Below are 17,104 nucleotides of genomic sequence, written 5' to 3' on the forward strand. Positions count from 1 at the left end.
TAGTTCTTCCAGTTTTCTTTTGGGATGTTGACTGATACTGATTTGGAAGTGCTGATAATGCGATATTAAATTACAGTGTCTACATTATAGATAATAAGTACAGTTTTGGAGGAGACAGAAGAAAGTGAGATAGAAATGCATGTATATTTCAGCCTTTATTTTTCCTTCTTTCTGCTGACTAAAGCAATATAGTGAGTCCAGTTAGATAAAGGCTGAATGCTTTGGTCTTTTCCAAATGCCCCCTAGTTCTGTAATGATGACAGTAGCTATAGGGTCTTTAAGTGGGGCCACTCTGGGAGATTCTTTAGTCCTGTGTCATGGTTAAGAAAATTGCAGCCCTTCTGCCTCCTACTCTTCCCTCTTCAGGAGGGATCTCATGGATCAGTTATCTTACAGGGCTGTGAGAAGAGGGCTAGTTACAAAACCCAAGCAGAAACTCCAGAAAGATGCTGTTTTATCTCACCACAGAGTAGTATTCGTTTTAGGAAGTGATGGTTTCATACCACTAAAGGGTTGCATAATGTGAATGGGCCACTGCCAGTGGGACCCTTCCATTGAGGCTAAGAATATGTAGCTGCTGATGTCTATCCTTTTGTACCCATACCTCCTTGTTCAAAGAAAGTAACTTGAATGAAGGAATGGGGAGAGATTTATTTGGCCATTTCTGGGATTACTTCCCTGGATGTTTGTTGTTCCTGTGGTGGGAGATATTGGGTCCTAAGCATGAACTTTCCCAGGTTGACAGCCAGATATTTAGAGATGGCAAATGGAGATCCAAAGGTTTTTCAGAGTAAAGTGACCTAGTTGTCTTATTGTTTCAGCCAGAACTCTGACTTTCTGAAGGATTAAAATGACAAGGATACATTATAGATCTTGTGGTGGGGTCCTGGGGTCACTCTCTATTAAGAGGGGAGGCCTTTATCTGGGGATGTAATTTGAAGAAGGGACTTCTCTGAAAACATGCCTAAGACACAGATCAAGTGCCATGTCTGCTATGAAGATTTCTCTAACTCCCCCAGCCCATAATCATTTTCCTTTCTCAAATATGTTTATATCCACCCTTCATTCATATTTTACTATGTACTAGTATTGAACTTTTTACTAACTGCGTGGTCTGTCTCTTCAACCATATTGTAAACTCATTTTGAACCAAGACAATGTTTTAAATGTCTTTCAAATCTCTCACAGTGTCCCTTGCAGTGGTAGGGCCCTTTTAGGAATTTAATAAATATTTGCTTCCCAAGGTGAAGAGAAATCTAATTCTGAGACCCACTTGTGTCAAGGCTAGTTTCTTTCAGAATATTGATTCTTCTTTCTCTCATTGGGTGTGGCATAGGTTTCAGTTGGCCTTGTTTGTGTTTACTTGCATTTCAAACCTTCTGTTGTTTCTTTCTTGTTCCTTGGAGACTTTAAAATTTCCATGGTATTTAGTGTGTGTGTTCATTTACAGTATGAATGAATATGGGAAATAAATCTCTCTATATTTCACCTTATAATATGGAGAAGCCAAGTAGGAAATCTAGTTTCATCTGTCAAATACAGGCTGTTGCCTGTTTCCTTTGGATAAATCTGCTACAAAAGACCAGGGATTGTATCTGGTCCTTACTTGGACTAGGATCCAAATGATGATTAACTTCTGGCCAGGCTTAAAATGGAAATGGACCATCTGTAAACATTTATGTTGGGTAGAGACCCAAAGATGAATGACCTGCAGTGGGATTGAAGAACTAGCCCAGAATTTACCTGACATTTATGAAGACAGGACAGTGTTTCCTGATACTTTGTGGGGTTGTTTTGGCAAACATGACACAGATGAGACTTTTTTCCCCCCTTCCTAGACACCTTGCTTGCACTTTGGGTAGCGCCTGCCAAGTGGACAGCAGAGCCTCGGCTGTGGCTTAGATAGACTTGGATACCTGATGGGTGGGGCTGTAGCATCCACTTAGAAAATTAAAGAGAAATTAAAAAAAAATTAAGTTGTCTAGCCATAAGCACAAGGAAAACTATGAATATCATAAATAACTGTAACAAGATAAAAAAATAAAACAACTAGTTTAGTATTCTCATCATATTCAAGTATTCTTAATTACTATATGTCAGAATTTAAGACCTAGATGGGACATTCAGTATTATCTATGAATAGAACAGAAGTCTGAAAGAGTAAGCTATATGTCAAAATGTTAACAGTGGTTAACTCTAGATAGTGGGATTGTTTTTGTTTATCAGCATTTTCTGTTTTTTTTTCTATTTTTTTTAAAGATTTTATTTATTTGAGAGAAAGAATGAGAGAGAGAGAGCATGAGAGGGGGTTGGGTCAGAGGGAGAAGCAGACTCCCTGCTGAGCAGGGAGCCCAATGCGCGACTCGATCCCGGGACTCCAGGATCATGACCGGAGCCGAAGGCAGTCGTTTAACCAACTGAGCCACCCAGGCGCCCTGTTTTTTTTTTTTTTTTTTCTATTTTTGATACATTATTTATATAATAAAAATAATTCTCACAGCTGATACTCAAATGTTGTTCCTGTCAGTAAAGATGATATCTATTACTGCATTAAATAGCAGTTTTACTAAAAGGGAAAAAGTTTTCTAGTTGAATCCTCTTATTTTAACAATGGATTTATAGATCAAGAGAAACAAGTAATATTTAATATTAAACAAAATACATAGTAGAATTTAAAGCCATTTTCTCATAAATATTCCTTTAGATAAATTAAAAACTAATAAGAATTTCTTTTCTGTGTGAAATCTTACTTTATAATAGCAACCTCATTTTATAATAGAAACGTGTGGGTCAAAGCTACACATTTCCAGTTATAAAATGATTGAGTAATGGTGATGCAATTGACAGCACAGTGACTGTAGTTAATAATACTGTTTTGCATATTTGAAAGCAGCTAGGAGAGTGGATCTTGAAAGTTCTTATCATGGTAAAAAAAATTGGTTGCTATGTATGCTGATGTATATTAACGATTTGAGGTGATCATTTTGGAATATATGTAAATAACAGATTGAATCATTATGTTGTATACCTGAAACTAATATAGTGTTATGTCAAATATACCTCAATAGAAAACAGAAGCCAGAAAAATACATATATATATATACGAAGACTTTCTGTGGAAAAGTATGAAGGGCCAAGAACTTAATATATTTTGTTGGATAGGAACTTCCTGTAAATGACATTATTTTCATATTTATAGGTGGGAAATAATAATCCCTAGGCTCCAGCAAAAACCTTCAAGATGTGAAGAGTTTTAATGATTTATTACTTTAATGGTTTGTGAAGGATTTTTTTTTATTAAATGCTTTTTATTTTGGACTGTAAATGTCTTACATAATTTTTTAAAGTTTAATCACAAAAGAAAAACAATTCCTTAAAATCTGAAAGTACACCTAAATGAAGGAGCCTAACTGCATATAAAGTATGTGGCATAACCACATAAAAAAACAATTACTTGAAGTGGCTTTAGAACACGGCATTTTGACTATACATCCCAAGTAGGAGATATTCTATGGATAATAAAAATGGAAATAAATGTCAAACTGCATTCAGTAGTCATGTGATTAGTATTGATATTTGTATTAAATGACTATGTTGCCATCATTAGGTACCATAATTTTCAGCATAAAAATGATACAGTATAAAATCAAGGAAGTTAATTAAAAATCCTATAATCTTAAAAATCAATCAGAAATAGCATTATGAACTCATGTTGTATTTTTCTCTTTTTTTAAAATTTATTATGTTAATCACCATACATTACATCATTAGTTTTTGATGTAGTGTTCCATGATTCATTGTTTGTGTATAACACCCAGTGCTCCATGCAGAATGTGCCCTCTTTAATACCCATCACCAGGCTAACCCATCCCCCCACCCCCCTCCCCTCTAGAACTCTCAGTTTGTTTTTCAGAGTCCATAGTCTCTCATGGTTCATCTCCCCCTTCGATTCCCCCCCCTTCATTCTTCCCCTTCTGCTATCTTCTTCTTCTTTTTTTTTTTTTTAACATACAATGTGTTATTTGTTTCAGAGGTACAGGTCTGTGATTCAACAGTCTTACACAATTCACAGCGCTCACCATAGCACATATCCTCCCCAATGTCTATCACCCAGCTACCCCCATCCCTCCCACCCCCTACCACTCCAGCAACCCTCAGTTTGTTTCCTGAGATTAAGAATTCCTCATATCAGTGAGGTTATAGGATACATGTCTTTCTCTGATTGACTTATTTCACTCAGCATAGTAGGGTATTATGCTGTGTGAAGGGTTTTTTGAAATAAATTTTTAGTAGGATAGAAAGTAGAAGTTTTTCAAAAGTTATCTATGTGAAGTTGGGAAGTATTAACTATGGTATCTGTGTTCAGGTGTCTATTTTCCAAAATAAGTACATAGCTCTTTTTAAAATTGATGAGGGTATCAGAAAGAAAGATGACTGAGTGTACTTATACAGAAAAATGGAAAAAATAAGGTGTAATAACATGAAAAACTTTTATTTAGTTAGTGCTCACTTTGTTCTAAACATTGTTTTAAAGGCTTTACACATATTAGAACAGTTAATCCTCTCAAAAACCCAGTGAGGTTTAGATGCTTTTTTAAAATCCATTTCGTAGGTGAGGAAATGGAGGTAAGTTCACTTGCCCAAGGAGCCAGGCTTTGAACCTAGAAAGTTCCAAAACATGTGTTCTTAATGACTAAACTATAGATAGCTGTTTAGAGGAAGAGAAGTCATTTTAAGCATTTTCCCCAACTCCAGGCCCCATTAAGTTATATATTTTACATGAATACTCTCTCTTTAAATTACAAGCTCCAGCCCTACTTTTCTATACAGTTAGAAGTTTGGAGAGAGGATGGGTCAGTAGATCCATAAATGGTATTAACCTTACTTCAACCTTTGGAGACAAACCATAAGAGACTTTTTTTTTTTCTAAGATTTTATTTATTTATTTGACAGAGAGAGCACAAGCAGGAGGAGTGGCAGGCAGAGGGAGAGGGAGAAGCAGACTCCCCACTGAGCAGAGAGCCTGACGCTGGGCTCGATTCCAGGACCCTGGGATCATGACCTGAGCTGAAGGCAGATGCTTAAATGATAGTTAACTGCCCCCATAAGACGTTCTTAACTGTAGGAAACAAACTGAGTGTTGCTGGAAGGGAGGTGGGTAGGGGGATGGGGTAATGGGTAATAGGCATTAAGGAGGGCATGGGATGTAATGAGCACTGGGTGTTATATGCAACTGATGAATCATTGAACTCTACGTCTGAAACTAGTAACACACTGTATGTTAATTGAATTTCAATAAAATAAAATTTAAAAAAAGTGTAAGTACATCTCTGAATTATTTTTTTTTAAGTTTTTAATTCCAGTTAGTTGACATACAGTGTTATATTAGTTTCAGGTGTACAATATAGTGATTCATCAATTCCATACATCACTATTCTGGGTTATTTATTTATAGTTTAAGTTTTTTAAAGTTTTCTTTAAGTAATTTCTACACCCAATGTGGAGCTCGAACTCATGACCCCAGAATCTAGAGTCCTATGCTCTTCCGACTGAGCCTTGGGTTTTAATATTTTATTTATTTATTTGTCAGAGAGAGAGTGCACACAAGCAGGGGGAGCTGCCGGCAGAGGGAGAAGCAGGCTCCCCGTGTAGCAAGGAGCCCAATGGGAGACTCGATCCCAGGACCCTAGGATCATTACCTGAGCTGAAGGCAGCCACTTAACCGACTGACCACCCAGGCATCCCGCCTTGGGTTATTTTTAATCTAAAAATATTATAAAGTGTTTCAAACACATGTGACTATAAATTCCCTATAATTTCTCAAGAATCAATTCAGTTTCAGAAAAATGATTGCTAGGGGAAATTTATTCATTCAAATATATTTTAAAGGGCTTACTGTATGCTGGGCATTATAAATTTTAAAATGATATGGTCCCTCAATCTAGTATGGGAAGGACTACAGTGATGTGTATTCTACTTTCATTGTGACAGGTTTTCCAGGATTTGGGGACTGAAGTATTGTCTGGTGCTGCTAAAGGCTACAACATATGCCTTTTTGCCTATGGGCAGACAGGCTCTGGGAAGACATACACCATGCTGGGGACCCCAGTGAGTATTGTATTGGAATATGATCTCTTTCTATTGCTGCAGCAAGCCTGAATCTCACACTGTCCGTGTTACTGAGAGAAAGAATGAGAATTTAGTAGTCAACTTTAATAAGATTTAATGGGCTCTCTTCTGTATTGAGAATGGGTTTCTCAGTCCTTTAAGTGAAAGGTGAACTTTGATTAATTAGCCCCTCTTTATTAAACCCTGAAGAACTTAGAATTATACAACTCCCTTTGACAAAGCTGACCTTGTCAGTCCTGAATTTCTCATAGCATTTCCAAGTTCATCACTTGAAGCTTTTAATACCTTTGGTGTGGACAAGCCCCAGACTGAATCTGAAGTGTTTCTTAGGGCTGTGCAGAAATGGGGCTATGTGTGTTAGATCTGAGCTTTGGAAAGAAGCAGGAGAACCAGGTACTGGGATGGAGGTTTAAAAAGTGTGAAGGACTTATGAGAGCCTTACTTTGTCATGGAATATTGGAAGGGTCAAGGTCCTTAAGCATACCTCTTTGTTTTAGGTTTAGAAGTATCTTGGTGAGTTGAATTGGTGTGGCAGGTGGCAAATAATGCTACACAGGAACATTCTCTGGGACACTTTTCCTCCTGAAAGATTATCCTTGCTACCTTGTGCTCAACTCATTACTTACTCTGTCCGTGTTTAGTGTGATTTTATATATTTGAAGTTAAAAGAAGAAAATGCCCACTAAAACACGGTATACAACCTTTAACCTATGTACAAGTTAGCAGTGGACCCAACATGAGAAAAGAAGCTACTTTTCCCTAAAGTTTATTTTAAACACCATGTATTCTAGTTCTCCTGTGTGTATAGGGATAGAAAGGTTCTGGGAGGGACCAGAGTGGTAAGTAGGTTTATCCAAGAAGGATGTAAGCTTTATTGTGTGAAAGCAGGTACCTGGGTTTGTTAGCTTCTCCTCTCTTCCTTCTTATGGTGATGATCTGCCTCTCAGCTGGTACTTTCCTCCCATGAGTGTCTCCTGAGAGTCAGGCAAATAGTCTTTTATATACCACCATGGAAACTGCCTAAAATGAAGAGACTAGCGCAGGGAGCCCATGTGCCCACCCCCTGCCAACCTTGGTTTCTGGGTGTTGGAGGAGAGTTTCACTGTGAGTGAACAGTAATGTTTTTCTTTCTTCTGTTCTCCAGGCCTCTGTTGGGCTGACACCACGGATATGTGAGGTATAGACTCTATTTTGACTAGATCCTCTCAAAGTAGACCTTCTTTGTACACTCCCTTCAGTGAAACTCCAACCCTCTGGTTTGTGCAGGGTCTCTTCATCAGGGAGGAGGACTGTGCCCCACTGCCTTCCTCTCGTAGGATAAAAGTAAGGTAAGAACCTTTCAGGCTCTGGGGCCTAAAATATTTCCATTTCCACTCCAAATTCGAGCATGTTCAGCTGTCCTCTCTGCTTCAAGAGTCATCCAGAGGAATGGAGAAAAGCCACAGCAGGAATATATTTTGCAGTATAGGGAGATGAGAAACATACTTAGATCTTTGGGTTGCAGGAAACTTAATTCCTATTCCAGGCTTAACAAACAGGTGTTTCCTGTGGACCAGCTTGCCCTGTCTGGTTTCCTTTTCTTCACTTTCCTTACAGTTTAATACTAGCATTTGGAATTTCTCTTCCAGCTCCTGCTGGGTTGTTCTTTTCTTTGGGTCAGTAGTTCCTAAGCTCTAGTTCCGAGACAGTGCTGTCTACTCCGATGTGAAGTTTTAACCAGTCTGTAGCGAAAATGTTGGTGCAAGGTTACCAATTGCCCAATTACCCTTAATTTTCTGTATTCTATTTTTTTTGGGTTCAGTGTCCTTTTTAAAAAACATGAGATGTAATTCACATACCAAAAAATTCATGCTTTTGAAGTATATAGTTCAGTGATCTTTTTTTTTTAATAAGGTTGTCCAATCATCCTTACTATATAATTCCAGAACATTTTCATCACCCCAAAAAGAATAAATGCCCTTTTTAAAAATTAAATGATAGTAAACAGTATTTATACATTTTTTAAGTTTGCAAAGTAAAAATTTGTAGGCCTGTGTGTGTGTGTGTAAACATGTACATATATATTAAATGTTTTATTATCCATGAAATCTGGGAACCACTATCCTGAGAGACATCTGGGCTTCCTGTGTTCAAATCTGAGAAAGAAGGAGAAACAATTTATAAGAAGAGTGTGCATAGAGTTCATCTGAGCTGGAGCCTTTTTTTTATGGCCGGTGGCTTCACAGGCAAACATCTATGTTCTGATGAGGAAGACCTTTCTGTGAGAAGTTTGTTTTCTTATTTAACAAAATCTTTGCTGATTTTAATTAAGAATTGTAGTTATGTTATTATTTTAAAAAGGAATAAAATGCCAGCAGGTACCTATAAGATAGAGCATATCTTAAGTAGAAGCCCAGTGTGTAAAGCAGGTAAAATGAGAACTCTCCTACTTAAATTAGGGGTAGGGACCAGAATCTTTCTCATTTAGCTTTCCTCATTGCTTAGCAGTGGCCCTCGAGATGCCTTCACAGAACAGTAAGAGCTCAAAGATCATGTTTGAAAATCTCTTAAGAAACAAGCCTGTAAATTCTGTGGTCTGGTGACCTGTTAAAGGGGTAGGCTGGGGACAGCGTACCCCAAAATCGTGCTGAAATAGCCTCTTGAAGGCTAAATTTGAATCAGGACTGACATTGTAAACCTACAACTGTGAAGTGATGACAGCTAATGTGGCAACATAATTGTGCACACATAGAGACTCAAGGGGCAACCCTGACATGGTCAAGATCTTAGAGAGTCAGAGGTAGAGCTAGATCAAGAATTAGGGCTTTCTGATTCTTGACTTAGTGTTTTCCCCACTTTTTTCCAAATCTTAACTATGTTGCCTTTTTTTAAAATGTAATTTTGAAAAGATGTCACCATCTTCCAAAATCTGATTATGTGCCTTGTTCTACGTGTCTCTAGTTTCCTGGAAATCTATAACGAACGAGTACGGGATCTGCTGAAGCAATCTGACCAAAAAAAGTCCTACACTCTGCGGGTCAGAGAGCATCCAGAGATGGGGCCCTATGTACAAGGTGAGCCACTGTGGTCCTGGAGGTCCGAGACCAAACTGAATTCTGGGAAGCTTTCCTAATGGTCACTGATTCATTCAACAAATGTATAATGAAACTTGCTATGTGCCATGTACTGTACTAGATGTTGGAGAAGTAACAATAAATAGAAAAGACAGTCCTGCCCTCACAGGCAGGCTTATAGTCTTATGGGGGTGAGGCAGAAAATAAACACTTAATTACAAGTTGTGATAAAGACTAACAAAAAAATAGATGTCGTGATGGAAAAGAACAATGGGCCGTGTAGATAGTCCATCTGCATGGCATGGTCAGGAAATACTTCTTTGAGGAGATTCAGGATCCAATCATATAAAGAATGGTATAGCAAGGGGAAGAGTGATTCTCTTCCCCTAAGAGCCCTAAGAGAAGGGCTGGGTGGTTTCCAGGAGGCCAGTGTGTCTAAAGCATGGTGAATGAGGGGGAAAGTGGCATGGAATAAGGTGGGGTCTGTCATGCCAGGTCCAGAGGGCCTGGACTGATTTTCAGGTCAGCTAATCTCCTTTTCAGGGTAGTTTCACTGGTGGCTATAGGGAGATGAGGAGATGTCACACATGGCACGGGTCTGAGCTGCTTCCTTATTAAGTGCTGTTAATTGGTGTTTGGTACCATCTGTCTTATTCTATTAGACTAGGTCTTACTTTTTACTCTTTCAGGCCACTTACAAAAAAGCAACACAGGAATTTTATGCTCCTGTTCCTTCAGAAATATACTAATTTAAATTCTGACAAAAGAGACAGATGTGAAAGATCAAGAGCTGGTCTCTTCTTTATCGGGGCATGGCTAATGGAGTGTGTCAGTCACTGATTCTGCTACCTGTGTCTTTTCCCAAATGTTCCATCATAAACAGCAGCCTGGAAACAAACAAACAAAAAAATACCATTTGCTTTGCTGGGAGCCAGTGGAGTTTACTTCATAAAACTCTGTGAATATACATTTCTGTGTAAAGCAGTACTTAGAGGGCAGACCAGGAGTTGATGCAGTAGTGTCAAAATTTCTTACCTTTGTATTTTATTTTATTTTAGTATGTGTGTTTGTGTGGTAGGGGCAGTAACTAGAGGAGACCTCAGATGTAGTCCAAGTGTCCCCATTGCACAGAAGCTAAAACGAAGCTGCAAGAAGCTACAGTGTGTTCCCAAAGTCACACAGCTAGTTGGAGCAGGGTTGGAACTGGGAACCTTGCCTAGGATAGGAAGAGATGAGTGGGACAGAATCCTGTACATCAAGGAGACCTGTGATCATAGATTCTTTGATTAGCATAGTAATTGAAACCCAGAGAAGGTGGGAACTTATGCAAGGTCATTCAGCTTGAGTGATACACCCAAAGCCAGTGATAGGAACCGGACTGAAATCTCAGGGCTCTTTTGGACCTTCATGGATTGAACCCTTTTTGGGAGGGAAGATGGTTAGTAGGAAATAATTCTACCCAGCAAAAGGTCTCTTAGGTCCTTTGGGTTACATGTTTTTGAAAGTTGGTCTGGACTTTGTCAAATCATGACAAATACAGGTCAGCAGTCCTCGCATTTCTTAGTGAAGGAGCCTTGAACTCAAGTAGTATAGAACCGTCCTTGGAAGCTAAGACCCTGAATAGTCACACTGAACTATTATTTCCATTACTACCTTCTGGTGGCATTGCAGCAAACTTTTTTTTTTTTTTTAAGATTTTATTTATGTATTTGAGAGAGAGAGCGTGCGCGCATGCGAGCAGAGGGAGGGACAGAGGGAGAGGGAAAGAATCTCAAGCAGACTCCCTGCTGAGCGTGGAGTCTGACACGAGGCTCTAACTTAAAACCCTGAGATCATGTCCTGAGCTGAAATCAAGAGTCAGATGCTTAACTGACTGAGCCACCCAGGCACCCCTACAGCAAACTTTTAGTTTTCTAAATGTTTGCTTTTTCATTCATTTATTTATATTATCTGCCTGCCTGCCTGTATCTTTGTGTATCTCTATCTTCAGGCTCATATATTCTGTGAATATGATTCCCAAGTGGAAAGTGGTTTCTGCTTTGAAACCAATTCTATGGGAATTTATTGGGTACCTGCTAGATACCTATACTCTTCAGGGTGTCCCAGGAAATAATGGAGATATAAGAACTTACAGTTCTAGTTCAGAATTGTGAGCTAGAACTTGATAGTTGCCTAAATCAAAGGAAAGAAAGGGAGTAGCCTATTACTTTCCATTAAATAATTTATTAATTAGATGACTGGTTGAAATCTGAAACATACACGGGCCTACCCAAAGCACACATAAGAGGCCAGTGATAACAGGTTCTTGGTGTCATTTAAGTGAAAAAAAGATAGTACAGTGTTTTTGCCTTGGCCTTTATCTTAATATAAAAGGATAGGTACAGAGCAGGAGGTGTTGGAGGTAGGTAATTGCATTGTCAAAAAAATTTTTTTGGTATTTTCTGTGTGTTCAATCTGCATAAAAATTCTTTTCTTTTTAATTATTTGTCTTCTTTTTAATTCTTAAACCTTTTTTTCCCCTTGCCTTTCTGCACTTACTAGGACCTCTGGTACCATATTAAATAAAAGTGCTAGCAGTATTTAGTCTTGTTTTCCAGGGCAAAGCTTTAACATTATATCGTTAAGTCTGATGTTTGCAGTAGCGTTTGTTTTTAACAAATATTCTTTATCAAACACTTGTAAAAATATCTGTAGCAAAGGATCAGTTGTTTTTTTTTTTTAAGATTTATTTGAGAGATAGCGTGTGCATGTGTGCAAGTAGGGGAAGGGGTAGAGGGAGAGAGAGAATCCTCAAGTACACTCCCCATTGAGCATGGAGCCTAATGTAGGACTTGATCCCAGGACCCTGAGATCATGACCTGAGCTGAAGTGAAGAGCTGGCCACTTAACTGACTGTGCCACCCAGGTGCCCTGCAAAGGACCAGGTTTTTTGTTTTTTTTTTAAATTCCAATATATGGCAAACTAACACTTTGATAAAATAAAGATGAACTACTAGAAAAATGAAAAAGACATCCTAATTCAAACCCAAATTCTTTTTACAAGTTCAAAAGATATAAAATCACTCTGTCACATTGTTATGTATACTCTCAATTTCTTTATCTATCTCATTATGTACCAATAATAGTTTGAGAACTGGCCTTAGTCTTTGGACCAGCTTTGAGAAACATTGCCATAGCAGATTAAGGGAATTCTCTTTTTCCCCCTAGTTTTCTTTTTTTAAAAGATTTTATTTATTTATTTGAGAGAGAGAGAGAAAGAGAGAGCACAAGCAGAGGGAGGTGCAGAGGGAGAGAAGCAGGCTCCCCCCTGAGCAGAAAGCCCAACATGACCTGAGCCAAAGGCAGATGCTTAACTGACTGAGCCACCTATGGGCCCCTTTCCCTAGTTTTGTGAGTTTTTGTTTTTTAACATTGAAACAAACTTTTTAAAAAGTCCCAAGTACAATATAAAGAACGTTTTTCTTGAGCCATTTGAGAGGGAATTGCCAATCTAATGACCCATCTCGCCTGATTAATTTAGGGAATTTTCCCTCCATTCCTTCAAACAAGAATGTTCTCCTGTATACCTGTATGATTACAACACAACCACCCAAATCAGGAAATTAACTTTGGCATGTTACCACCATCTAATTCTTAGAGCCCATTTAAATTTCCCTAATTGTCCCAATAATTGCCCATTTGAGAATCATGTGTTGCATGTTGTTAGGGCCTCTCTCTGGTGTTCTTTGGTCTGTAAAGTTTTCTTGGTCTCTCTTTAACGTTCATGAAGTTGACAACCATCAAGTGGTGTACGGTTTCGATTTGTCCCATTACTCATGATTTTCAAGATGGTATCTGCCAGCCTTCTTCACTTTAAAATTGCTATTTTCCTTTTGTAGTCAATAAGTATTTGTGGGGTAGTACTGTGAAATCCTGTACATATCCCATCTTCATCTTATTTTCAATTTATTTGTCAGTATAGATTCATGCTTATCTATTTTATTCAATTAATTATCTTCTGTTACTGTGATTTTCTTTTGATGCTCAAATTATTTCAGATTTAGTCAGTGGAATCTCTTTCAAGTGCACTTCTTTGACATTTTGACAGATCACTGTTATTCTTTGAGCACGTCCTTCTTTTCTGGCACAGAGGTGTTCCAGGCTCAACTTCTACTTTCTTTGCCTCAGTCTTGAAATCAGCTATTTCTTTTTATTTTTATTTATCATACCTGTTCCTTTTTACTGGAGAATAGTATTTAGAAGCTAAAGCTAAGGTGTAGGTGCTAGGTATGCCTGTTATTATTGATGTTGCAACTTGTAGTCCCTCTGAGTGGACAGAGAGCTAGGTAATCTGTGTTCACACCAATACCTCTAATTGCAGTCCAACACAACAGAGTTCATTCTCGATTTCTCCCTTTTCATATTTGTAATTCCTTTATTTTATTTTTAAAAAGATTTATATATTTGAGAGAGAGAGAGAACACAAACGAAGGGAAGGGCAGAGGAAAAGGGAGAGAATCTTAAGCAGATTCCCCTCTGAGCGCAGAGCCCAATGTGGATCCCACGACTGCGCCTGAGCAGAAACCAAGAGTAGGATGCCCAACTGACTGAGCCACCCAGGCACCCCGTAACCCCTGTATTGAACAGGGGAAATACTTCTTTGATCTGCCCTCCTCTGTGTAATCAGTCTCCTTGCCATTGCTCTCCTCTCTCTCATGTGGGTGCCTGCCTCGCCTGGCTGTGCTTCGACATCCTCTGCTGGGCCCTGTTACCACAGTTCCAGTACTCTGCGTAGGGCTACCTGTCTCTTAGCTCTCCACTGTGCAGGTGCATTCTGTACCCCTCCTTTCAGGCTCTTTATCCTGATCTGCATCACTGCAGCCCCTCACCCTCATGGTAGCCTACCTTGCTCTGTTCAACTTGATAACTTTAGGACTAAATTGTGCAGGGAAGAGAAATAGAAGGAGTGCTAAAAATGTTTTAATAAAATTATTGTGTTTTGGGGTACCTGGGTGGCTCAGCCAGTTAAGCATCTGCCTTCAGCTCAGGTCATGAACTCAGGGTCTTGGGATCAAGCCCTGCATCAGGCTCTGCTCAGTGGAAGTCTGCTTCTCCCTCTCTCAAATAAATAAATAAAATCTTTTAAAAAAATTACTGTGTTTTTACAAATGCTTTTCTATAGCATATGACTTTTGTCCTTTATCCTGCTAATGTGGTTAATTATACTGGTTGATTTTTGTTGTTGTTTTTTGTTTTTTCTAAAGATGAGGAAATACTTAAAATTTTTTTAAATTTAAATTCAATTTAGTTAACATATAGTGTATTATTAGTTTCAGGGGCAGAATTTAGTGTTTCATCAGTTGCATATAATACCCAGTGCTCATTACATAAGTGCCCTCCTTAATGCCCATCACCCATTTTCCCCATTACCTCACCCACCTCCCTTTCAGCAACCCTCAGTTTGTTTCCTATAGTTAAGAGTCATTTATGATTTGTCTCCCTCTGTTTTATCTTATTTTTCCTTCCCTTCCCCTATGTTCATCTGTTTTGTTTCTTAAATTCCACATATTGTCTTGTTTCATTTTTCCCTCCCTTCCCCTATGATCCTTTGGCTTGTTTCTCAAATTCCTCGTATCAGGGAGATCATATACTTGTCTTTCTCTGACTGACTTATTTCACTTAGCATAATACCCTCTAGTTCCATCCACGTCACTGCAAATGGCAAGATTTCATTCTTTTTGATGGCTGAGTAATCTTCCATTGTGCGCGTGCGCGTGCGTGTGTGTGTGTGTATACACACACCACATCTTCTTTATCCATATACGGATTGATTTTTGAAAGTTACAGCAATCTTGCATTCCTGCAATAGACCCAACTTAGTTGTGATATATTATCCTTTTCATATGTTGCTGGATTTGGATTTCTGATATTTTATTTGGGCTTATTGCATCTACATTCAAGAGTGAAATTAATCATGCTCCTTGTCCTGTTCCTTCTCTTCCTCCCCTGCTTCTTCCTCTTCTCTTCTTCCTACTCTTCTGTTTCTCCCTCCTCAGGTTTAGGTATAAACATTGTGTTTGTTTCATAAAATGAGCTGAGAGATACTCTTTTTCCATTTTCTGAAAGGTCTTTTGTAAGATTAGGGTTATTTCCTCCTTAAATATTTGGTAGAATTTCCTTCCAATGCTATCTGGGTCTGGAGGATTTTTTTTTGTGAGAAGGTTTAAAATTACGTATTTGATTTCTTTCAGATACTCTATTTATTGCATCAATTTTGGTAGATTGTATTTTTCTTTTTTTCTTTTTTGAGAGAGAGAGAGAGAGAGAGTCTGCATGGAGTGGGGGGTGGAGGGAGAGAGGGAGAGGGAGAGAAAATCCCAAGCAGGCTCCATGCCCAGCGTAGAGCCAGATGGGGGGCTTGATCCTACAACCCTGAGATCATGACCCCAGTGGAAATCAAGAGTTGGGCGCTTAATTGACTGAGCTACCTAGGCATCCCAGTAGATTGTATTTTTCTAAGAAAAATCTATTCCCTCTAAATTTTATAAATGCATTTGCATGAAGTGTAATATCCCCTTACACTTTTTTTTAAAGATTTTTTAAAAAAATTTATTTGTCAGGGAGAGAGAGAGAGCACATGCAGGGGGAGCGGTGGGCAGAGGGAGAAGCAGGCTCCCTGCTGAGCAAGGAGCCCGATGAAGGACTAAATCCCAGGACCCTGGAATCATGACCTGAGCTGAAGGCAGATGCCTAACTGACTGAGCCACCCCAGCATCCCATCCTCTTACACTTTATGTATTAAGGGGTCGTTTAAATGTAGGACTTCTTTAGAGCACCTGGCTGGCTCAGTCACTAGAGCTTGCGACTCTTGGTCTCACGGTTGTGACTCTGGTGACTTCGCATTCAGTTTTCCCTCCCTTCTCCTGTGATCCTCTGTACTGTTTCCTATATTTCACATATGAGTGAAACCATTTGATAATTGTCTTTCTCTGATTGACTTATTTCATTCAGCATAATACCCTCTAGTTCCATCCATGTTGATATCTTCTGGTTAGTATTTGCATTTTTATCTTTTTTATGTTTTCAACCTTCTGTACATGTTTTTTTTTTAAATTTTTTAATTTAAAAAAAATTTTTTTAAAAGATTTTATTTAGTTGACAGAGAGACACAGCGAGAAAGAGAACACAAGCAGGGGGAGTGGGAGAGGGAGAAGCAGGCTTCCCGCGGAGCAGGGAGCCCGATGCGGGGCTCGATCCCAGGACCCTGGGACCATGACCTGAGCCGAAGGCAGATGCTTAACGACTGAGCCACCCAGGCGCCCCTGTACATGTTTTAGATGCATTTCCTACAAAATTATTTATTTGACTTTTGCTTTGTTTTAGGTAGCATCATGATTTTGACCTTTTGAGTCTGTGGGTCTGTTTATTTTTAATATAATTACTAATTTTATTTAGGTTTAAATCTATTACCATGTGTTTTTTCTTTACATTGTTTTATGTTCCTTTTGGTCTACTTTCATGTCTTTTGGGTTAATTTTTAAAATTCTGTATTTCTCCTCTGTTAGCTTACTATTTGTACATTGTCTTACTATTTATTTTAGTAGTCCCTATAAAGATTACAACATGGATCATTGAATTAAAGTTTAGTATTAGCTGGTATTTTTACTTCTTCCTAGACAATGAGAGAACCTTAGAAGACTTGAACTCCATTTATCCCTTCTTTATATGTCATTTTTGTGGCTCTACATTTTTTTTTTAATGTCTTACCTTCTCTCTGGCATTTTCCCTCAGCCTTAAGAATAATCTTTAGTCTTTCCTCCAGTGTGGATCTGCTATTGACAAATTCTCTTCACTTTCAGTTGGTTGAAATTATCTTTATTTCTTCTTTATTCTTGAAGAGGATTTCATTGAGTATAGAATTTTAAGTTGGTAGTTATTTTGTT

General features: G+C 38.5%; 1 protein-coding gene across 6 annotated transcripts in view; it reads left to right on the plus strand.

Annotated features, from left to right (window-relative positions):
• STARD9 (StAR related lipid transfer domain containing 9) overlaps window positions 1-17,104 on the plus strand; it is a 136,572-nt gene that overhangs the window by 48,400 nt on the left and 71,068 nt on the right. For all 6 annotated transcript variants that reach the window (XM_088024748.1, XM_028094441.2, XM_088024744.1 and 3 more), the window contains exons 4-7: window positions 5,992-6,108; window positions 7,274-7,306; window positions 7,396-7,457; window positions 9,070-9,182. In XM_088024748.1, coding sequence (XP_087880874.1) covers window positions 5,992-6,108; window positions 7,274-7,306; window positions 7,396-7,457; window positions 9,070-9,182 — 325 coding nt within the window. The remainder of the gene's footprint in view (window positions 1-5,991; window positions 6,109-7,273; window positions 7,307-7,395; window positions 7,458-9,069; window positions 9,183-17,104) is intronic.

Source organism: Eumetopias jubatus, unplaced genomic scaffold (genome assembly GCF_037043125.1).
Source record: "Eumetopias jubatus isolate StellerSeaLion01/CBP00866 unplaced genomic scaffold, mEumJub1_p1.0 scaffold_7, whole genome shotgun sequence".
Taxonomy (NCBI): Eukaryota; Metazoa; Chordata; class Mammalia; order Carnivora; family Otariidae; genus Eumetopias; species Eumetopias jubatus.